We start from the raw sequence: 23,299 nt of genomic DNA on the forward strand, positions 1-23,299 counted from the left end.
AAGCTTATACCATTCTAACTGGGTACCAGGCTCTGTGTCCAGCTGTTGCACACATCTCTCTCTGAATCCTCACGAACACCCCACGAGGTAGCTGCTACCCCCATTTCACAGATGGGAAGTTCGGCTTTGGCTTGGCCCAGCCCTGGCTGTTGTGACCAACTGGGGAGTGAACCAATGGATAGAAGATTCTCTCTCTGTCTCTCTGCCTTTTGAATAAATAAATAAAAATTTTAAAAAGGAGGAAATCGTTCAAATAAAATGAGACACTCTCATCTAAGTGGCCACAACATCAGAGAGAACCATCCACGTGTTCCTTAGAATACGGGAAGTAAGAGAAGGGAGGGAACCGCCCCGGTCATGTCTACACTGAACGGTCTCATCTCCTGCAATCTTTGCTCACACCGAGAGAAGCAGATGACGTTTCCCTTCGTGGAAACAGGAGACCTTCCAACGAGAGAGTGCAAGATCCAACACGCGCACCTTCAGTTCAAAGACCCCTGTGTTTCTGAGGCTCCCACGACTTGGTGTGGCTCTCATTTCATTCAATAACATTGATTTTCAGGAAAAGGGCAGGGTCTTTGGAAGCTAAAGGTTTTTCAGCTTTCTCTTTCTTTAGTAGAGGAAGCCCTCAACTACAGTTCCCTTGACGCTGGTCATTGGAAAACGTTTCTGCCCACCCGGCCCTCCTGCCCTGCCCAGCCCCCACACCAGTGGGTTATTTGAGGGCAAAGGGAAGCAACACAATCAGCCAGCAGGAAGGCAAAAAAAAAAAAAGGCAAGCAAAGATTCTGTGTTGCCCAGCAGAGCTCAGCTGTCCAGAAGTAATTAGAGCTACAGCCACTTGAGGTTCAAGGAAATGTGGACTTGAGAGAGAGGCAGGTTTGCCAAGCCGCCTGCCCTCTGACTACCGGGGTGCAGGGCGCCACGACCCAGACTTCAGGAACATGGGGTGTGTGCCATTGAATCAGGCCCTGAGCCTCAAGAAGTGGTCCACGGTGGTCTCCATAGCCTCATAGCTTCAGAGCAAAGCGCCATCCGAGCCATGGTGCTGGCTGCGGCTGCGCAGGGCCCCCACCTCCCCCCCTCCCCGGCAGGAGGTTATCACCTTAAAGCATCGAGGTCACCTTGGGTGGACGCAGAGCAAGCCAGGCCATGTGACAAATGAACAAACTCAGCCCCTTGCAATGTCCATCACCAACGTGTTTTAATAAGAGATGAACACACGCACACGCACACATACATACATACACACGCACGCGCACACACGCACACACTTGGCTTCCTTGCAAGGGTCACTTCGTAAAGAGGCTCAGTCTTCCCTGGCCTTTGAGGGCATCGGGCAGCTTCTTCCATCCTGTTCTAGTTCCCTGACCTTCACCTTCACCATGGGGGCAAAGAGTACATAAAGAAAATCCCATAAGTGGATGCAGGTCACTAAGACTCAGCCCCAAGCCCTTCCTCCCAGGGTCAACCCCGAGCCCAGCAGGCCTCTTTCCTCCTCCCATGAACAGGGACACAAGTCACGCATCTGGGACCTCCTAGTCCTCCACACTCCATGGCAGGGGTGCCGTGGGCTCCAGTGCTGGGACCCCAGGAGCTGCCTCTGTGCAAAGACCAAGCCAGCCCTCAACAGATGGGGTTGGCACGGGAACCAGGACGGAGGGGCCAGCTTGGCATCAGGGCTCCCCGGTGCCAGCCCTGGAGGGAGCTGGTGGCTGGTGTGGCATCCTTTGGGTGTGGCTACCCAATCGGCCATCTGCCTGTGCACAACACCCACAGCCCTGACATCCGTGTCGACCCAAGAGTCACCACCAGCCTGACCCACCCAGGCAGGGGCCAGGAGAGAAGCCCAGCGTTGCCTCTGCTGCCTCCTCGGGAGTCCTGCTTTGGCCTTGGACTTGAGCCTCATCTCCTTTAGGCATCAAGCTCCTTGGTCCCAGGGGAATAACAGCTTTCTGAGCTTGTTGTCTGGTACAGGTTCAGCCAGCCCCAGGGACACCTCTCTGCACTCCCTGGAGGCAGACAGCCACTGCAGAGGGAGGCAAACGGGGGCACCCGGCTCCAGTTCAAGTGCATGTCCACCTGCCAGGCTCTCACCACTCAGGCTCTGGAGAGGCGGAGGAAGGGGCCCCTGCCCCAGGGAGCAAGCGTTTCCCTGCTTGCTCGGGTCACACCTCGGTCACCTGCGACTTCAAAGCAGAAAGCCTGGGGCCAGGGGTGTAGAGAAACCTACTGAACAGGTCTGGGCGGTGGATGGCAGGTGTCACAGGGGTCTGGGCCTGGGCCGATCTGCAGAGATCTTTCAGCTGTTGTTCACCAGGGATGTGACCCAGCGACTCTGGGCGGTGGCTGCTGGGCTGCCGATGTCCCTGGACCCTCCCATGGCAGTGGTTTCCCCATGCAGACCCACAGGTTATGAACAAAGCTTCCCCGACACGTACAGAGAACCCCTGGAGCAAACGCCTCCCCAGCCCCTGGTGGATCGCAATGAAGATGAGCAAACCGAGTCAGGACACAAAACCCTGTTGGTCCAAGTGGTCCTCTTGGGCAAGTTCTTGATGTCGGCAGTGACCATCAGTGTTCCCAGCAGGGCTGCACCAGCCCCCTGGGCTCCACAGGCTCAAAGACCAGCTCAGCCCCCCAGCGGTCACTTGGTCACTATTCCTGAGAGCCAGAGTTTGACCTGGTGACACCCGGACCGTGCGTCCCTCGGCCGACCATCTCCTGGCCCCACTCCCGGTGGCTGGATTCCTGCAGGCCACGACCTTTGGTCTCGATGGGCAAAAAGCAGGACGCCAGGGCGGCCAGGAGGCAGCAGCCGCTGTAAACCGCCAAAGTCAGGTACACGGAGGATTCCAGCATCACCTGGGGGGAGGGAGGGGAAGACGCAGGTCGGTGAGAATGTCCGTGCTGAAGCTTTGCACTCCACACGCCCATTCTGTGAGCTCAGAGGGGAAAATGGAGGCTCCAGGAGGGCCAGTAGCACACCCACGTTCATATACATAATAAGGATAGGGCTGGGACTTGAACTCACACTCATGAGGCTGAATGCCTAATGCTACACTGTATCGTGGAACCACGCCTGTGCCAGCTCCCCAGCTTCAGGGCACAGGGCAGACCAGGAGGCGGTGGACTCCTGTTTTCTCCTCTGTCAGATGGGCAGAGGGGGCACAATATCCCTTGCTAATGAGAGGATGCCTGGGGAGCACTTGGCATCAAGCAGGCTCTCAACCAATATCGGGAGGGACAGGCAGCAAAGGGCCCCAAACAAACAAACAAATGAACAAACAGAAACCAAAGCTGAGTCCTGAGCTCAAACAAGTATTGGAATTCCGTGTACCTGACATATTCAGAAAAGGCAAACCCACAGACACCGGAAGTGGATGGGAGGGTGCTAAGGACTAGGGGATGGGTGGAGAGAGGAGACTGGGGGGCGGCTGGGGAGTGGACACGGGGTTCTAGTTCAAGGTGATGGAGGCGTCTTGGGACGAGCTAGAGGTGGCGGTTGTACAACCTTATGAATGTGCGGAATGGCACCAGATCATTCGTTTGAAAACAGTGCATTTGATGTGTGTAACCTTTACCGCGATAAAACATTGATATGAACAGAAAAAAAATTTAGATACGTGAAAAGCTCAAAGACTTAATAAGATCCCCAGTCACGGATAGAAACGCTTCAATGCACACAGAGTTGCAAACTTCCACAACCACACCTGACTCAGAAAGCAGGCATGGGGACATTTGTGTGCATCTGCACAGTTAGGGGTCACATCGTCTGGCAGCTTCAGGGTCGTCTGCTCGGGGGACACCTGGGCTTGAGCCCTGGCCTGTCTACTTCCCAGCCATGGGAGCCTGGGCAGGTGTCTTTCCCCCTCTGAGCCTGTTTCCTCACGTGCACGCCACGTTTCTTTTCTCGGAGGGTGTGTGGTGTGAGGTGTGCAGATGCCTCTGCAGAAGGCGGCACACACAGGGACTGCTTGCCGGGCACTGGGTTCTGCTACCTCCTGTATCCGGGACAACGCCTACCTGAGCAATGAATGGAGTGATGAGTGCACCCACTCTCGCCATGCCGCTGCAAGTGCCCAGGCCCAGCGCCCGTGTCGCTGTCGGGTACACCTGAAACACACCAGCCGGATGTGGGCTTGGGAACACACAGACACCCCTCTGTCTCCTGCAGCTCGGGACTGATGGGACTGACCCTCCCCCACAGGTCTGAAGTCCTGGCAAATCCCTCAGGCTTGCGGGGAGATTCTTATCGGAAAGGGGGTATGGGCGGTTCAACTGAGAAAGCCAGCGCGAGGCTGAGCTGAGGATGGGAGCACAACACGGGGTCCTCCCTGCCATCGGTGGTTCCCCAAGGACTCCTCTGCACATCCAGAGCCAGCAATGGCCCTCCCTGCCCCTACTCTTGGGTTTATCCAGAAATTCTGATCACAGGCATTCAAGGATTTTTGTCAAGAGACTGGGTGAGGTACATTCTCAGTTTGCACATGGGGGTGGTCACGTGCCCAGTTCCTTCCTAAGCAAAGTTTGGAGGGGCTACGCGTCTTGCAGGCCAAGGTGCTTAATGAGGGGGCGTGTCGTCTGCACTCCACTCTCCCATCTTCGGGCTGGAAAGAGGACTCCATGGCCCTAAGACAGAGAGAAGTTCTCAAGCTTCATGCCAAGGACATCTTGGAAGGGGCCACTCTCTGTGGTGGGGACTGTTCTGGGCATCACAGGAGGTGGGCAGCACCCCGGCCTTCACCTGCCTCTATCTGCTTGATGCCAGCGGCTTTTCTCTCCTCCCCATGCCCCGCCGCCAGCCCCGGGCAACAGAGACATCTCCAGACACTGCCCAGTGTTTTCCTGTGCACCGGCAGCACCACCAGATGATGGAATCACAGGCGGCAAGGAGCCTGGGTCCCTGAATCCCATGGGGAAGAGACCTCTGGTGTGTCCATGCCTGCACTTCTGGAGGCGTTCACTGGGGACGCTAGCGCATCTCTAACAAATACAATGCTCGGGGTAGGAGGGTTGAAAAGATCAGAAACAAAAAGGGGGAAAACACCCAGCTCTTAGGACCCAGAACTCAGAGAGTTGTCACGTGTTCATGCAAATCCTTCTAGTTTTGTTTTCTGGAATTTTATATACATCTATCTTCATTTATTTATTCATTCAACAACTACTTTTTGAGTGCATACCATGTATATCTCTATATACTTTAATTCATGTAATTTCATAAATAAAATACATAAATGGATTCTTGGGAAAAGTCAGTTCCTCAATTCTATTTTGATCTAGTTCCTCTGCCAGGAAAATTCTTCCTGTAGGACCAAACTATGGATGAAGTTTGGTATGTATCTTCCCAGCTATGTCCATAAAAAAATATATATATATAACGTATATATATATATCACAGCATTTACAAAATGTATAAATGTTAACATACCATACATATCATTCACTGTGTCTTTTCCTTTCAGCAATATATTGTAAAATCTCATGCACATAGATACACATTGGTAGACAAGAGTACTTCAAAAAGCTTGTGGAAAATGGAATTGGGGCCGGTGCTGTGGTGTAGTGGATAAAGCCACCTCCTGCAGTACCAGCACCCCATGTGGGCACCAGTTCGAGTTCTGACTGCTCCACTTCCGATCCAGCTCTCTGCTATGGCCTGAGAAAGCAGTGGAAGATGGCCCAAGTCCTTGGGCCCCTGCACCCATGTGAGAGACCCAGAGGAAGCTCCTGGCTCTGGATCGGCATAGCTCCACCGTTGCAGCCAACTGGGGAGTGAACAGTTGGGACCAAAGACCTCTCTCTCTCTCTCTCTATCTCTGCCTCTGCCTCTCTGTAACTCTGCCTTTCAAATAAATACATCTTAAAAAAAGGAAAATGGAACTAAAAGATTGTTTTGCTTCAGAAATTTTTGAAATCCATGCATTCTAAGCATCCTCAAAAAGTTCATGGAGAGGCAGGTTTTTGGTGCAGGTTTTTGTGTTAACACACAGCAGGATGTCTGCAGCCCATGTTGGAGTGCCTGGGGTGGAGTCCTAGCTCCACGTCCAAGTCCAGCTTCCCGAGAATGCTCACCTTGGGAGGAATAGTGTGACTCCAGTGCTCTCACTGCTATCCATGCAGGAGACTGGATGGAGCTTCTGGCTTTATTTATTTATTTATTTTGACAGGCAGAGTGGACAGTGAAGAGAGACAGAGAGAAAGGTCTTCCTTTTCCATTGGTTCATCCCCCAGTGGACGCTGCGGCCAGCTGATCCGATGGCAGGAGCCAGGAGTCAGGTGCTTCTCCTGGTCTCCCATGCAGGTGCAGGGCCCAAGCCCTTGGGCCATCCTCCACTGCCCTCCCGGGCCACAGCAGAGAGCTGGCCTGGAAGAGGGGCAACCGGGACAGAATCCGGCACCCCGACCGGGACTAGAACCCAGTGTGCTGGCGTCGCAAGGTGGAGGATTAGCCTAGTGAGCCGCGGCATCGGCCACTCCGGGCTCTTGCGTTTGGTCTGGTCCAGCCCTGGCTGTTGTGGGCCTTTGAAGACTGAACAAGTAGATGAAAGATCTCTCTGTCTAACTTTTTTTTTTTTAAAGATTTATTTTATTTGAAAGAGTTAGAAGGAGAGAGAGAGAGAGAGAGACAGAGAGAGATCTTCCATCCACTCATTCACTCCTCAGATGGCTACAATGGCCAAGGCTGAGCCACCAGGAGCCAGGAGCCCCAACTGGGTCTCCCATGTGGGTGCAGGGGCCCAAGCACCTGGGCCATCTTCTGCTGCTTTTCTCAGGCCGTTAGCAGGGAGCTGAATTGGAAGTGGAGCAGCTGGGTCTCGAACCCAGCACCCATATGAGATGTCAGCATAGTAGGCAACACCTTTACCCACTATGCCACAATGTCGACCCCGTCTTTCTGACTTTTAAGTGGAACGAACGTTGATACATTTTTTAAAAATGTAAGTTCAAGTTTCAAAAATGTATATTGTAAAAAAATGCTATGCATGAATTTCAAAATTTTTTATATCAAATTAAATTTATATTAGAGTCCTATTTTCCATAAACTGTTTGAGGTATTCTCATTTATCCCCTTCTTTAAAAGGTTTATTTATTTATTTTATTTGAACAGCAGAGCAACAGAGAGATCTCTGTCTACTGGCTCACTCCCCAAATGCTCACAATACCTGGGGGTGGGCCAAGCCGAAGCCAGGAACCAGAAACTCCGTCTGTGCGGTGACAATTCCCCCAGTCACCGTCTACCTTGCGAGCGCTGGAGCACGGCTCTGCCGCCCGTTGGCTTCCCTGACCCCTGCCTCACACCGCTGAACCGGCCCCTTGCTGGAGCTCTCGTCTCGGTTTCACAATTTGCCTGAGGCAGGCACCAACATCTGGAGTCAGCCCTCAGCCACCAGGGCGTTGGTTCCAGGACCCCATGGGTACAGAACCCCACAGACGCTCAAGTTCTTCCTGCAAACTGCCTGATGGCGTACTTGCAAACAAACTATCCAGGTCCTCCCACACTGCAAATCCTCCTGGCTTACTTAGAGCACCCAAGACAACACCCACGCCATGGAAACGGGTGTTGTCTATATTTATAGAACAATGGCAAGGAAAAACCCCCTGTTGGTGTCAGTCCAGAGATAGTCATTGTACATCTGCCTCTGTTCTCCAGCCAGAGTTGGTTTAGGGAAAAACAAACAAACAAACAAACAAAAAACAAAAAAACAGATGTGGAACTACTCAGCAGGGTCACCTCCAAGAGCAGGGGGAATGTGGGGCCCTTTCATTCTGGGGCTACACAGTTCTGTAACGTTTGGGACCGCGACACCGGGCCTTACTTTTTTGTTTTTTTGTTTTTTTGTTTTTTTGTTTTTTTGACAGGCAGAGTTAGACAATGAGAGAGAGACAGAGAGAAAGGTCTTCCTTCCGTTGGTTCACCCCCCAAGCAGCTGCTATGGCCAGTGCTGCGCTGATCTGAAGCCAGGAGCCAGGTGCTTCTCCTGGTCTCCCATGGAGTGCAGGGCCCAAGCACTTGGGCCATCCTCCACTGCCTCCCTGGGCCATAGCAGAGAGCTGGACTGGAAGAGGAGCAACCAGGATAGAATCTGGTGCCCCAACTGGGACTAGAACCCGGGGCGCCAGCGCCGCAGGCGGAGGATTAGCCAAGTGAGCCGCGGCGCTGGCCTCCGGGCCTTAAGCTTTTACACACAGGAACAAAATGATTGACACCTAAGCGGGGATCCTGAAGGGCTTCCCGGCCACTACTCAGTCGCAAGGACACTCAGGCTGGCGTTTCTGGAGCGGGGGCATCCCTGGGGCACTCCTCCTACCTCGGGTGTGTAAACGTAGGCCGCTTGGAAGCCTCCGGAAATGAACGCCCTCGCGATGAACAGTAACAGAGTGAGCACATTTCTAGGGGGGGAGGGGAGAGAGCAGAGGAGCCGTCATGTTTCCTGTCTGCTGCTTTCCCTGGGGGCGGAACGTGCATCCAGGCAATCAGCAAAGATGGCCATTGCCCCACGCAGCACACACCTGTGCACACCAGGGGGCGCACACACCCGCCACTCACTCCCCAGAGCATCAGGCTGAGTGATGGAGACGTCGGTGCTGCCCAGGTTTGGGAGAAGCACTCTAAGTAACCCGAGCTCAGGGAGGAGCTCGTAGAGGCCAGGATGGAGCCAGGAGCCACTTGCGCTCGGGAAAGGAAGCTGCCACTCGGTGACTTCCGGATAATCCTGACCCCAGCTCTCTGCTCCACCGCTGCCATGAATGCCCCAGGACCCCAGCATCTCAGGGTCTCAGCTGCACCTCCCGGCCTTCAAGCTCTGGCTCAGAGATGCCTCCGTGGGTTTGATCTGGGGGCTTCCGGAGGTCCAGGGAGGCAGAGGCCACTCCCATACTTTGAAGCTCTTGTTAGATGGAAAGACGGGGACAGGCCCAAAAGGCCTGCACAGCCGGGCCTCTCTGTGACGAGGTCCATTCAGGTGAGCCAATCAATACTTCTAACAGATCCATCAGTTACACAGCAGCGTGCCCAGTCAAGCAGCCGGGAGATGAGTCTACCCTGGACGTCTTTAGAGGACAACCAGATACCCTCCAGCCCCCCCACCAGGGGCTCCCACCTCGAGCCTGAGCTTTGGCTACCAGTGGGGCAGCCACAAGCCTCGTGCGGGACTGGGCCCCCCACCCCTCCGCCGTGGACCCACCTTCCAACACAGATGAACAGCAGGAGGCTGCAGAAGGAAAAGACAACGAAGCACAAGGCCATGGTCTTCTTGCGGCCCAGGCGGTCGATGATCCACAGAGTCACCAGGACACCTGCCAGGGGGCGGGGGGGGCAGGTGGGCAGCTCTGGTGGGGTTAGGTGGTCCTCCCCGCCAAACACAGCAAAAGTGCTGGGAGGTCCCCCAGGGACTAGGCTATAGAGCACCTGACTTCCAACGTGCCAGTATTCAGTCTCTCTCTCTCTCTCTCTCTCTCTCTCTCTCTCTCTCTCTCTCTCTCACACACACACACACACACACACAGCCATGGGCGTGAGCGTGGGAGCAGGCTCTGCCCCTGCCGGGTGCTCAGATGCGGGCCCACGCCCCGAGCTGAATCCTTGATGGAGGCCAGGTGAGACACACTGAAGCACTGGGCTCTGGACGCCGCTCCCAGGGTCCTGACCCACAGCCCCTGTGGCATCGTGACGGTGCCGGTCTGAGCCCTGGGATTCAGGCACAACCTGGCCACAGAGGATGAGCACAGGCCCCAGGCCGCATTCACTGAGTTCAGACCGCAGATTCTGGGGCCGGGAGTCAGAGACACTTGGGTTCTACGGTGCCACCTTGCATGGAATTTGTCATGTGGTCTTGGGCCAGTTCCTTGCCTTCTCTGAGCCTCAGTTGTCCCATGTGTTAAATGGGACTGAAAAAATACCCTATTCTCCCTGACTCAAGGGAGGCAGGACAGCAGAATGCTTATTATTACCGACGACAATTAAACTTCTTGGGTTAAGCAGTCTTACATCTGTTATCTTGTTTAATCATCAAAGCAACCCTCTAAAATAAATGCTGGTAGCAGGTGCGAAGCAGCAGGTTAAGAAGCCCTTGGCCCCTGGCAGAGTGCCCGGGTTCAATCGCTGCCTCTGGCTCCTGACTCGTTACCATCCTATTAATGCAGACCCTGGAAGGCAGCAGCGATGGTTCAAGGAGTTGGGTTCTTGTCACCCGCATGGGCGACCGGGATTGGGTTTTCAGCTCCTGGCTTCAGCCCCAGACCAGTCCACAGGGCTGTTGTGGGATTTGGGGAGGGGGAACTAGTGGATTGGAGCTCTGCCCCTCAAATAAATAAAAAATAAGCAAATCTTCATCCCATCTATTCAATCTGTAAATTAGGTGCCTACTGTGTGCCAGGAACTAGCCTAGGAGTTTGGGATGTCCAAGGGACCAAAAAGCAAATAAAATAAGCACAAGAAAAACGTGACTTTGAGAGAGCAAATCAGACACAGCGAGGGCTTAGAATAAGGGAACCGTCACAAGGCAGGCGCGGCCGAGGAGGGCATGGTTACTGGCCCTTCGCTGACTGGCTCCCTGTCTTGCCGTGTGATCTCTCCTGTTCACGTGCCCTCCTGGCATTGTAATGTCACCCATCACGAGGTCCTCACGAGAGGCACCCGTGCTCGAACCTCCGGGGCTGTGAGCGAAGTAAACCAGCCTCGGGTGTTTCATTGCAATAGCAGAAGATGGACTGATCCATTCTGCCGCATTGCACATTCGTCACACACCAAGCGTCCACCCGAGTTCTTCCTCGTCCTCCCCGTGGGACTCAGGATCAAGGAGAACTGACACTGATTTACTGCTCCTCCTGATTTCTGTAATGGTCTTTGTCTCCCACCCAGGAGGCTCGCGTCTTCTGCCAGCAGGCATGAAACCTGGAAGCCTAACTCGTTACCCTGCAAGGAGGGTGAAACATCAATCCCTTTGTAGTCGTGATTGGGGGATTTGCTTGCAGGTGCACAGACGGAGCCGCCAGGTAAATGGCCGTTGTCCGCTCAGGTTTCCCCGTGCTGGCCGCACCTTGCATGGACCGCTCACCTGGAAACTCTGAGAGGGTGGTCCACAGCAGGTCCATGTAGTCCTCCTCGCTCAGGTACTCGCACGCCAGGCTGCACTTCACCTCCACCGCCTTCTTCCTGCTGGAGACTGGGGGCGAGAGGAAGAGCCAGGCACAGAGCCTTGGGTCACAGCCCGCTCCCCAGGCCTGCTTCCTTGGGTGGGACGCAGGTGGAGTGCCACAGGGAAAGCCTGGGGCAGGCGCTGTGGCGTGGCGGGTAAAGCTGCCACCTGCGATGCCGGCATCCCATATGGGCGTCAGTTTGAGTTGTTGATTCGAGTCCCGGCTGCTCCACTTCCGATCCAGCTCCCTGCTAATGGCCTGGGTAAGCAGTGGAAGATGATTCAAGTCCTTGGGCCCCTGCACCCACGTGGGAGACCCAGAAGGAAGCTCCTGGCTCCTGGTTTCGGTCTGGCCCAGCTTTCTGAGATGTACCCAGACCCCTGACCCTTGGAACTACTCACACTTCCCCACCCCCTTTAAGCAAATGACTCAACCCTAGCCAAGAGTAACCAGACTGATGCAACTCCCAACTGATTGGATGGTGACACAATGGCTTGAAAGCCCAGACACATGGACTTTTCTTTTGTCCCAATCATACAACAGGGTCACCTGGGGAGCTTTTAAACACTGCGCAGGTCTGGGTCTCAGCCCACCAGAGGTCCTGTTTAAATTGGTCTGGGCAGGGTCTGAAACCTCCACAGGTGATTTCTCTCATGTGGCCCGGATGGAGATCCAACCCGCTTCTCCTACACATTAGCACTGCTGTGCGGGATCGCACTTACACACCCTGAGGGCTGCACTTCCGTGGGGTTCTTTAGGGGGTTTTCAGTGATCATTTTAACCTACAGGCAATTTCCACCTGACGTGCTGCTAGCAAAATGCAATTGGGTGGCAGCTCCAGTGTTCTGGGTTCCCTAGTGAGCAAACTGAAACCCAACTCCAAGTGACTCAACCAATCAGAAGCTGCCTCCCAGCCTCTTCTACTGTAAGGCAACTGTTCCTCTTTAATCAGTCATTTTCTCCCCCCTTGCTTCTGCGTGTACCTGCTGTGCAGGTTTATGGGAGGTCATTGCCTTGGCCTCTGGCGCCAGGCCCTAGCAGCTCACACCACATCAGAATGGAGTCCCTTGTGCCAAACGACCTAATCCAACTTGACCTTGAAAGGGGCAGTTTTCCAAAAGCAGGTGATTCACAACGACCAATCAGAGGGGGCCTAGGTTACCTGCGCTGGCCTAACCAGGAAGTCACCTCTGCTTCACCACCATCAGGCGAGGGGCTTTGAAATGGCCGATCGGCTTTGTGTTCCATTTCTGCCCTCTTCAGCCCTTGGCCCCTGTGCCCCCTCCCCCAGCTCGGCTCATCAGCACACTCATTCTATTTTATAGAATGAAGCTTTGTCCAGTTCTAGAACAGCAAATAAAAGCCAATGAATGAATCTCTAACTTTAGTGTAATAAGTCGGTCTTCTGGAACTTGGAAAAGTTCTCTCTCTGCACCCCTTCGGTGGAGCCCACACCACTTGTAGTTTGGTGCTTGCCCAATTCATGAATCACTATTGCCCAAATCCACTCTAAAATTTCAATATGTCTTAGTTTATAAACCTTTCACAAATTTATGTATGAGAAAGAGAGAGAGAGAGCTCCCAGCTACCAGTTCACTCTCCAAATGCCTGCAACAGCTGGGGCTGGGCCAGGATAAAGCCTGGAGCTGGGGACTCCAACCAGGTCATCCATGCAGGGGTCAGGAAACCATCGCCAATGCCTCCCGGCATCTCCCTTAGCAGGAAGCTGGAGCTGGGGACTGCACCCGGGCACTCTAACACAGACGTGGGCCTCTCGGCTGGCATCTCACTGCTCGGCTAAATGCCTGCCCAGTCTATCTTTTAGACATGTTAACTTCAGGGCCCAAACCCTGACGCAAGGTGCTGCTGTGCTAATGTGAGCTCCAACACGATCAGATTGTCCAGAACACACTGGGAACTGTGAGTCTGCCCCCGACCCTGTCGGGGTGGGAGAGTGTGTGATGATCGGTGCAGGGGCGGGCGTGGTTGAGAGGAGGGTGGTACTCACTGCTGCAGACGTCACCCGCCTGGAAGAGCTCTGTGGTCAGCAGCACAAGTCCATAGTAGGAGAACGCATTGGAAAACCTGCCAGGAAGCAAGGGGAGGGGAGAAGAAGCCATCAGAGAAATGCAAGTCCTGGGGAGGGACCTGTGTCTGCAGCAGTGGGGACCCATCCGGGGGTCTTTGGGGGTCTTACTGGGGGCTTTTGTCAGGTACCAAGCATAGTGACACGATGGAAGGAAGTGTCCTGTGTCCAGAAACATCCTTCCTCCAAGACTTGTCTACCCAGCTGAAATCCGGGGTGGGGGGGGGGGTTTGGGAGACCGACATCGGGAAGAACATAGCTCCACTGACATCTGTGCTGGTGTCGGGGTCCGGCTGGCCAACTCGGGCATCGTGATTTTAAGGTCTCAGGGTGGGACGGCACAGTTTCTGAATTCCTGGGTGACTCCAGAACTAGAAGGCTCAAGTTTGCTGAACCAGAACCCCATCATCACAGGATACGGGGGAAGTCGGTCACCACCAGAAGCCGATGGCTGATGTCCTTGGGTTCCAATCTGTGCCAGCCAGTGCAGCTGGGGTGCACTAACATTAGTGTCTAATCAGGTGCACCAGGATTCCAGTAGAGCCAGCCCAGCTGAATTACAGGCACCCAAAGCAAGCTATTCGCAACCCCTCCACCACACCCCTTCTAAAAATCCTGTGGACTCTACACACGTGTGGGCACACAGCAGGTGCTTACTAAATGCTTGATGAGTTGATTCAGGCTCTCAGGAATGTGAGGGCCAAGGTGGAGCCCAGGTATGTATATTAGCAAGGCTTCTTCCTGGTCCCTGTGTGTGACCCTGTGTGGGACACTCCCCTGCTAATTAGCACCTCCACTCAAAGGTGAATTAGAAAAGTGAGAACTGGTTTTATTTAAAAACAAACCCACAGGCCGGCACCGAGGCTCAATAGACTAATCCTCTGCCTAGTAGTGCCGGCACCTCAGGTTCTAGTCCCAGTTGCCCCTCTTCCAGGCCAGCTCTCTGCTGTGGCCCGGGAGGGCAGTGGAGGATGGCCCAAGTGCTTGGGCCCTGCACCCCATGGGAGACCAGGAGAAGCACCTGGCTCCTGCTCGGATCAGCGCGGTGCGCCGGCCGCGGCGGCCATTGGAGGGTGAACCAAAGGCAAAGGAAGACCTTTCTCTCTGTCTCTCTCTCTCACTGTCCACTCTGCCTGTCAAAAAACAAAACAAAACAAAACAACAACAAAAACCCACAAAACTTTAAGCCAGGCCTATTTTGAACACTGTTGATCCTCTCTGCGTACATGAATTGGTAGAGGGTCGAAAGAGTGAAGAGTGGCGGAAATTCTACTGGTCTTGGAGTTGAAGGTCATTACTCTCTGCTAATGCCTCTCCCTCAGCCTCCTGCTCTGCTGTTCTTTCCGAGCTGAACAGGAACAGGATTCCAAGGTCTCAGGATTCCCATGCTGGCCAAATCAGTGGTTCCTAAAACATGGCCCAGGGGCCAGCTGCAGTACCCAGGGCCCCATGGGCAGAGAGCAAGACACTGGCATGGAGTTAACTATTAAATCTTACTGGGTGAGCCAAATTCCCTTCTATGTTTCCTTAAATTCTTCTGGATGCTATCCCAGCCTCATTGATGGGCTAATGTGTCCTCAATGCCTTCCTCTCCTCTTCGTCTCTTGTTTTTCATGCTATTAGTTTTCAAAATTATATGTATCACTTTTTAAATATTTTTCATTTTTTAAAAGATTTATTTTATTTATTTGAAAGACAGAGTTACAGAGAGAGGCAGAGACAGAGAGAGAGACAGAGAGAGAGGTCTTCTATCCACTGGCTCACTCCCCAGATGGCCGCAACGGCCGGAGCCAGGAGCTTCTTCCGGGTCTCCCATGCGGGCACAGCGGCCCAAGGACTTGGGTCATCCTGTACTGCTTTCCCAGTCCACAGCAGAGAGCCAGATCAGAAGAGGAGCAGCCGGGACTCGAACCAGTGCCCATGTGGGATGCTGGCACCTCAGTCCAGGGCATCAACTCTGCGCCACAGTGCCGGCCCCAAATATTTTCATTTTAAAAGCAGAGAGACAGAGACCTTTCATTTGCTGATTCATTTCACAAATGCTCACAGCAGCTAGGGCCAGGCCAGGCTGAGTCCAGGAGCTGGGACCCCAAGCCCCTCCCATGTGGGCAGCAGGGTCGTGAGTACTTGGGCCATCGCCTGCTGCCTCCCAGGGTGCGCATTAGCAGGAAGCTGGGACTGGAAGTGGAGCCAGGACTAGAACCCAGGCGCTCTGATGTGAGATGTGGGTGTTCCCAAGAGGCCCCAAGCGCCCGGCCCGTGCGTCTCTTAGGTCTGAGTCCTCGGTACCTTGGCAGCCCCAAGAGTGGCTCGTCTCTACGGCTGCCAGGAACACGCTTTCTGGTGAAGCAGAGGAACACATCCTCCGTGTCCCAGGTCTCACTTTCCGTGGTTTTAGTTACCTGCAGCCAACCACGGACTGAAAATATTACATGGAAAATTCCAGAAACAAACAATTCATCAGTTTTGACTTGGGGGCTGCTCAGAGTAGCTCAACGGAGTCTCTCACCACGCTGCTCCGTCGCGAGTTATCTCTTCATCCAGCGTGTCCACACTGTGTCCGCTGCCCTCCCGTCGGTTGCTTAGTAGCTGTGCTGCTCATCAGATCGACTGTCACATTACAGGGCTTGTGTGCAGGTAACTCGTATTTGACGTAATCAAGTTAAGCTGCCGCCTGCAACGCCGCCATCCCATAGGAGCACCAGTTTGAGTCCCAGGTGCTGCACTTGCAATCCAGCTCCCGCTAATGTGCCTGGGAAGGTGGCCCAAGTACATGGGCTCCCGCCACCCACGTGGGAGGCCCGGATGGAGTCCCTGGCTCCTGGTTTTGGCCAGGTTGAGACCTCAGTATTGCAGCCATTCAGGGAATGAACTAGTGGATGGAAGATTCTCTCTCTCTCTCTCTCTCTCTCTCTTTCTCTGTAACTCTGCTTTTCAAATTAACAAAAAATTCTTTGAAAACCATTAATGGCTCCAAACGGCAAGAACACTGATGCTGGCAGTGTGGAGGCTCCAAAGAGGAGCCGTAGGGCAGCTCCCGTCTTAAGGACAGAGATCAGCAGCTGCGCTTGCTAAGATCTGCGGTCAGGACGCGTCCTCTGCCTGTGAACGCAGAGGAAGGGGCGCGCCCCCTGCCGGCTGTGCCGCTGCACTCCCACTGCACTGTGACGGCTGCAACATCAGAATCCGCTGGCTAAGGTCACCCAAGCTCTACCTCCCAGTGCTTCCGGTACTCTCCACGGCTCCCGGCAGCCCCTGGGGGTCTCCGACCGAGACCCCCAGAGATAAGGGAGGACCACTGGAGGAAGTTTCCTTTGTCAGAACACTCCTCTAAGTCATTGGTGAGTCAAGTTTGAAAAAATCAAAGAAATAACCGTTCAGGTGATCACCCGGGTACCGCAAAGGCCCGACGGGGCGTGCAAACCGCTGACGCCATCAGCAAACGGTGCCTCGGGCCCACGGGCGCTCCCAGCAGGGAATTAAGACAAATGCCCGGCCTGGACGCAGGGCAGGGGTCACGCGGTCAGCAGGGCTCTCACCATATAAACCACAGCAGCAGCGTCGTCCATCGGAAGTGGGGGGTGAAGAGGTCGCGCATTTTGCCTCGGTCTGCCTGTTGCGAGACAAGGACGCGGGTTTAATCTCCCCCTCCATGCTGTCCAGCACCAGCGGGCGGCCTGGACAGGGGCGTACCCACCTGCTCGGGGAACCCAGGGCTCAGATCCACACCCGTCCTGCCAGCCAGGACCCACCCAGGGGCCTGATCCCAGAAGATGGAGCCATCCCATGTCACTCACCCCTGAAACCCATCATGGCTCTGGGGCGGTCCCAGGGGCCCAGGGAGCAGGAAAACAGTCCAAGAGAGTCCCACCATCACACACACACACATACACATACACACAAATGCACACACATACACACACACACATATGTACACACATACACACATACACATACACACACATATGCACACACATACACACTGTCTCACACACCTATACACACATACACACATACAATCCAGCTCCCGCTAATGTCATACACACATACACACATACACACATATACATACATATGCACACACATACACACTGTGTCACACACCTATACACACATACACACATACAATCCAGCTCCCGCTAATGTCATACACACATAGACACATACACACATATACATACATATGCACACACATACACACTGTCTCACACACATATACACACATACACACATAGTCTCACACACACATACACTCTACTCACACACTAACACACACGCTCTCACAATATGAATGCACACAACACTCATACTCACACATGCACACACATACACACTCACACACACGGGTATGCTCTCTCTCACACACATGCACACACACTCAAACTCACTCTTCCTCCCCCCAAATCTGCTCTAAGCCAACGTGACAGTTACTGTGCTCAAAAACCAATCCACTTAAGGCCAATTTGCCAATAGATGGATTTGCTCAGTGACTCACTTGCCAATTTTTTGTGAAGATTTATTTATTTGAAAGGCAGAGTTACACAGAGAGAGAGAGACAGAGACAGAGACAGAGAGATCTTCCATTTGCTGCTTCACTCCCCACATGGCCACAATGGCCAGGGCTGGGCCAGGCCAAAGCCAGGAGCTTCTTTTGGGTCTCCCACAGGGTGCAAGGGCCCAAGCACTTGGGCCATCTTCTGCTGTTTTCCTAGGCACATTAGCAGGGAGCTGGATCAGAAGGACTGGAACCAGCGTCCTTAATTCGATGCCAGTTTCTTACGAGACAACTTAAATTGCTGGCCAGCGCTGCGGCTCAACAGGCTAATCCTCCGCCTAGCGGCGCTGCCACACCGGGTTCTAGTCCCGGTCGAGGCGCCGGATTCTGTCCCGGTTGCCCCTCTTCCAGGCCAGCTCTCTGCTGTGGCCCAGGAGTGCAGTGGAGGATGGCCCAAGTGCTTGGGCCCTGCACCCCATGGGAGACCAGGAAAAGCACTTGGCTCCTGCCTTCGGATCAGCATGGTGCGCCAGCCGCAGCATGCCAGCAGTGGCAGCCATTGGAGGGTGAACCAACAGCAAAGGAAGACCTTTCTCTCTGTCTCTCTCTCTCACTGTCCACTCTGCCTGTCAAAAAACAAAAACAAAAACAAAAACAAAACAAAACAAAACAAAAAAACCTTAAATTGCTATGCCACAAAACCAGTCCACTTGCCAATCTTATATATTTGCCAAGTATCGCTCTTTTGCTCTATAATGTTCTTTCACTTTATGTTTCTGTGTGGGAGCAAACTGTTGAAATCCTTACTTAAGGTATACTAAGCTGATCTTCTGTATATTAAGATAATCGAAAATGAATCTTGATGTGAATGGAAGGGGAGAGGGAGTGGGAAAGGGGAGGGTTGTGGGTGGGAGGGACGGTATGGGGGGGGAAGCCATTGTAACCCATGAGTCGTACTTTGGAAATTTATATTCATTAAATAAAAGATAAAAAAAAAATCATATTCCACAGTTGTGATTATATTCTTTTTAGGAATATTAAAAAAAAAAAACAAATTGTTCTTAGTAGCACTTTGGGAAGTGCTTGCTGTTTAAAAATATTGAACGGTAAAAAATAAATAAATAAAAGGAGGGGCTGCCTAGTGGTTAAGACTCTGGATTGGGGGGCCAGAGCTATGGCACACTGAGTTAAAGCCCTGGCCTGTGGCGCTGGCATCCCATATGGACACTGGTTCAAGTCCCGGCTGCTCCTCTTCCAATCCAGCTCCCTGCTGACGCTCCTGGAAAAGCAGCAGAAGATAGTCCAAGTCCTTGGGCCCCTGCACCTATGTGAGAGACCTGGAAGAAGCTCCCAGCTCCTGGCTTCGGATTAGCCCAGCTTGGGCCATTGCAGCCATTTGGGGAGTGAACCAGCAGATAGAAGACCTCTCTCTCTCTCTCTCTCTCTCTCTCTCTCTCTCTCTCTCTCTCTTCTCTCTCTGTGTGTGTGTGTGTGTGTCTACCTCTCTCTGTAACTCTGCCTTTCAAATAAATAAAATAAAAAGACCTTGGATTGGGATGGTTGCCTGTCATATCGGAGGGCCTGGGTTCGAATCACAGCTCCACTCCTGATTCCGACTTCCTGCTAATGTGCACCCTGGGAGGCAGGCAGCAGTGACAGCTCCCGTGGTTGGGTGCCTTCCACCTACCTGGCTTTGCTCTCACCCCCCCCCCTCCTTGATTCACAAATAAAATAAAATAAATAAAACTTTTTTAAAGTGAAAAAAGATTACAGGTCAAAGGTGGTTTGATCTGCTAAGGAATATTGTCTTCATGGACAAAAGTATTTCTGTAATACATTCTTGAGTAAGAAGATAAATCCATTAGGTATTTATCGAGCATATTTGAGAAGGTTTGTATTTTTTGAATGTATTTGGGAATAGATTCATGAAAATACTTAGAAATAGATTAAAGGGGGCCGGTGCCGTGGTACTGTAGGTTAATCCCCCGTCTGCGGCACCAGCATCCCTTATGGGCGCCGGTTCTAGTCCTGGTGGCTCCTCTTCCAATCCCGCTCTCTGCTATGGCCGGGAAAGCAGTAGAGGATGGCCCAAGATCTTGAGCTCCTGCACCTGTGTGAGAGACCTAGAAGAAGTTCCTGGCTTCAGATCGGCACAACTTCGGCCATTGCAGCCATTTGGGAGTGAACCAGCAGAAGGAAGGCCCTTCTCTCTCTCTCTCTCTCTCTCTCTCTCTCTCTCTCAAATACATAAATAGAATCTTTTAAAAAAATAAATAGATTGATGACACATTTACAGAAATAATACAGGTGCAGAGATGGGCCAATACACTCGGCCTTGGTTCTATTCCCAATGCAAATGGCTTGGCTCCAGGACCCTCTGAGGACATGGAACCCACAGACACTCAGTCCCTTATATACAACGACAGAGTGTTTATGTAGAGAGAGGAATCTTGCACCTGCTGGTTCACTCCTCGGGGGACCAGGCCAGGTGGAAGCCAGGGGACAGGAACTCAGTCCAGGTCTCCCACAGGATGGTAGGGACCCAGGTACTTGAGTCATTGCTGCTACCCTACAGGGTGCACATGAACAGGCAGCTGGATGGGAACTGGATGTGAGGCTCAACCCTGGGTACTCCTGATGAGTGTTGTGGGCGTCCCAAGCCGTGTTGTAACCACCGCGCCAAACACCTGCCTCCATTGTCTGCCTGAGGGTACTTCTCTTGTTTCTGCTGGCTGCCCGGCTGACTCTGTTTGTTTGTTTTACAGGCAGAGTGGACAGTGAGAGAGAGAGACAGAGAGAAAGGCCTTCCTTTTCCGTTGGTTCACCCCCCAGTGGCCGCTGCGGCCGGTGTGCTGTGGCCGGCACACCACGCTGATCCGAAGCCAGGAGCCAGGTGCTTCTCCTGGTCTCCCATGGGGTGCAGGGCCCAAGCACTTGGGCCATCCTCCACTGCACTCCTGGGCCACAGCAGAGAGCTGGCCTGGAAGAGGAGCAACCGGGACAGAATCTGACACCCCGACCGGGACTAGAACCCGGTGTGCCGGTGCCACGGGCGGAGGATTAGCCTATTGAGCCGCGGCACCGGCCCTCGCTGACTCTTGAGGGCAGGGGCTGCGGCCTTAAATCCATACCCTTCTCCCTCTGTGTGCAGCATGGGCGCCCACACACAGCAGGTGTTCATAAAACTTGGCTTTGCCTCGTTGCAGTGGTGGTGGGGTCTCTGATGGTGTTACCAGGCGAGCAACGCAGCCCCTCTATTAGAGACGTCTACACAGGGTGTGGCGGGACCCCTGGATCTGAGCTCATCTCTTTCTAACACAGTTTTCTTGCACAGCTTTCCCGACCGATCACATCTGCCAGTCAGACTTCCTGGGGCTGAAAGGTGGAGTGGAAGCACGCGTGGTCACAAGCCCCGGGTGCAGGCTTCACATTGCTCCGGTCCCTGGCCGCCTTCTCCCAGTATCCTTTCTAGAACCGGGCGGTGGACAAACACATTGAAGTCACCAGATTCCCCGCGCTGGTCTCATACCGCCCACTGTGCCTCCATCCATCCGCTGCCCACCACACACACACACACGCCTGCCCCATCCCGGGCACCTACACTGCCCACGTGCGTGCCCCAGCACACACGCACCCCTGCATGCACGTGGCCACGGGTGCTGCAGAGGCAGCAGGTGTGCACTGACCTGCCTGGAGAGGATGAGCTTCCCCAGGGGCATGGGTGCTCCGTTCTCCGTCGCTATCCTCTTCAAGGTGGCGATGGCCTTCTCCTGGTTCCCCGACAGCACATCGTACCTCGCGCTCTCAGGCAGCCACTGGGGAGGGGGGAGCAGACAGGAGACCCAGGTGGACCCAGTCAAGGCCAAACAGAGCAGTCACTCCCCAGCCACACGCTCTCAAGTCTTGGAGGGTGGGGACTTTGCAGCCAAAGACCTGGCTTCAAATCTGCCACTGTCACTCGGTAGCTGGGCTGTGTGACCCTGTGTGCAGTCAGCTGACCTCTCTGTGCCTCCATTCCCAATCACAAAATGGGGAGCACAACAGGTCCTGCCTCTTTGGAGTTAGAGAATCCAGGCCAAGCGCTTAACACGGGGCCTGGGCTGGGTCACCGGGGTGGGGACTGGTGGTCGCAGCTGCTGCTTCTGTCATATGGTGTGTTTCAGAGTTCCAGGGGAGGGTTCCCTGAAATCCAGACCCCGTCAGAAGTCTCACCCCCATCTCTCAAGAAACGATAAGCTCATCTGTGCTCAGCATTAGCCTGCAAACTCCGTCCCAGGGGAGACCAGAAAGACCCCTGGGCTGTGGTCTGATAGGGCGTGGCTCCTGGACTCACGCAGACCTGCATGTGTAAGTCCTACGTTAAAGCCACCAGGAGGAGGACCCTGAATCCAATGATGGTGTTGGGAGGCGGCCTAGTGGGCGGACCTCAGGTGCCCAGGGGGGGCGTGTCCTTGGAAGACAGATCTCAGGAGAGGGCTGCCAAGAAAGCTTCAGATAGGCTGCTCGTTCTGCTCCTGCCTCGCCATGGGACCCTTCCTCTGGGCGGGCTCTGCCAAGTCACTGGGACCACCTGATCTGGGTCTTGTACCTCCAAAATTGTGAGCTAATGCAACCTTTTCTCTGTGTCAGGTTAGTGGTCTCTGGCACTCCACTGTGGCGAGGGAAAGCTGACTAGTGCAGGCGGAACGGAGTCCCGACCCCAAGTGACCGGATAATGACGGCTCTGTGAACACGAAGCAACAGCCGTCCATGAGACGGCACGCACAGCAGAGAGGAAGCACAATACTGGCGTCAGAAGACCTCATGGGATGAGAGAGCCGTGTTGATTTGCTGCACACCCTTTAACCACCTCTCTGGCCTCAGCTTCCTCATCAGTAAAATGGACACGTTGTAGAGATGCCCCTTTCCACACTGTAGAGTTGTCCCTGGACATGGCTACATCATGGAGTGGGGGCTACATTTCCCAGGGTCCCTTGCAGCTAGGTGAGACCATGTGACTTGCTTTCACCAATGGCATAGGAGCAGATATTCCTGGCTGAGTGTACCGTCTCCCAGCCGCTCTTCCCCAACCTTGTCTTGAAGTAGAAAACTCCAAAGCCATAGAGGATGGCAGAGCCACCTGCTGAACAGAGAACCTGGGCCCAAATCCTATCCACCAGCCAGAACACTCCTCCTCTGTCATGCTAGAGAGAAATAACTTCGTGTTGAGCAGCTGAGTTTGTGGGCATTATTTGTGACAGTGTGTCCCCCTCACTAATATGGGGGTCCATTACAGTCCTACCTCCTGTGGTTCTTTGCAAGAATAAATACAAGATCACCTTCAAAGAGCCGGGCACAGAGCCTGCCACACAGTTAAGGTGGGTAACTATTAATACCTGTTGTCGCCAGCAGGAGTCACTGTAGAACCACCCATTCGTGAGAACCTCCCCGCAGGCTCAGCTGGGGGCCCCACTGGCTGTAGTGTGTCCATGCGTGTGGTCTGCCTATGGAATGAGGACTGCGTGACAAGATCTTGCTAGAAGGAGTGATTTACACAGAGCTGAGAGGGAGAGATCGTGGGAGCTCCTGGATCCAGC

General features: G+C 53.7%; 1 protein-coding gene across 1 annotated transcript in view; it reads right to left on the reverse strand.

Moving 5' to 3' along the window:
- Window positions 1-1,179: 1,179 nt before the first annotated feature.
- SVOP (SV2 related protein) overlaps window positions 1,180-23,299 on the reverse strand; it is a 76,820-nt gene continuing 54,700 nt past the window's right edge. Inside the window, exons 9-16 of the mRNA XM_070066014.1 lie at window positions 21,410-21,538; window positions 16,768-16,841; window positions 13,151-13,227; window positions 11,061-11,168; window positions 9,189-9,300; window positions 8,313-8,394; window positions 4,027-4,116; window positions 1,180-2,865 (exon numbers count right to left, since the gene is read on the reverse strand). Coding sequence (XP_069922115.1) covers window positions 2,659-2,865; window positions 4,027-4,116; window positions 8,313-8,394; window positions 9,189-9,300; window positions 11,061-11,168; window positions 13,151-13,227; window positions 16,768-16,841; window positions 21,410-21,538 — 879 coding nt within the window. The 3' untranslated portion in view covers window positions 1,180-2,658. The remainder of the gene's footprint in view (window positions 2,866-4,026; window positions 4,117-8,312; window positions 8,395-9,188; window positions 9,301-11,060; window positions 11,169-13,150; window positions 13,228-16,767; window positions 16,842-21,409; window positions 21,539-23,299) is intronic.

The sequence above is a fragment of the Oryctolagus cuniculus genome, chromosome 21, assembly GCF_964237555.1.
Source record: "Oryctolagus cuniculus chromosome 21, mOryCun1.1, whole genome shotgun sequence".
Lineage (NCBI taxonomy): Eukaryota > Metazoa > Chordata > Mammalia > Lagomorpha > Leporidae > Oryctolagus > Oryctolagus cuniculus.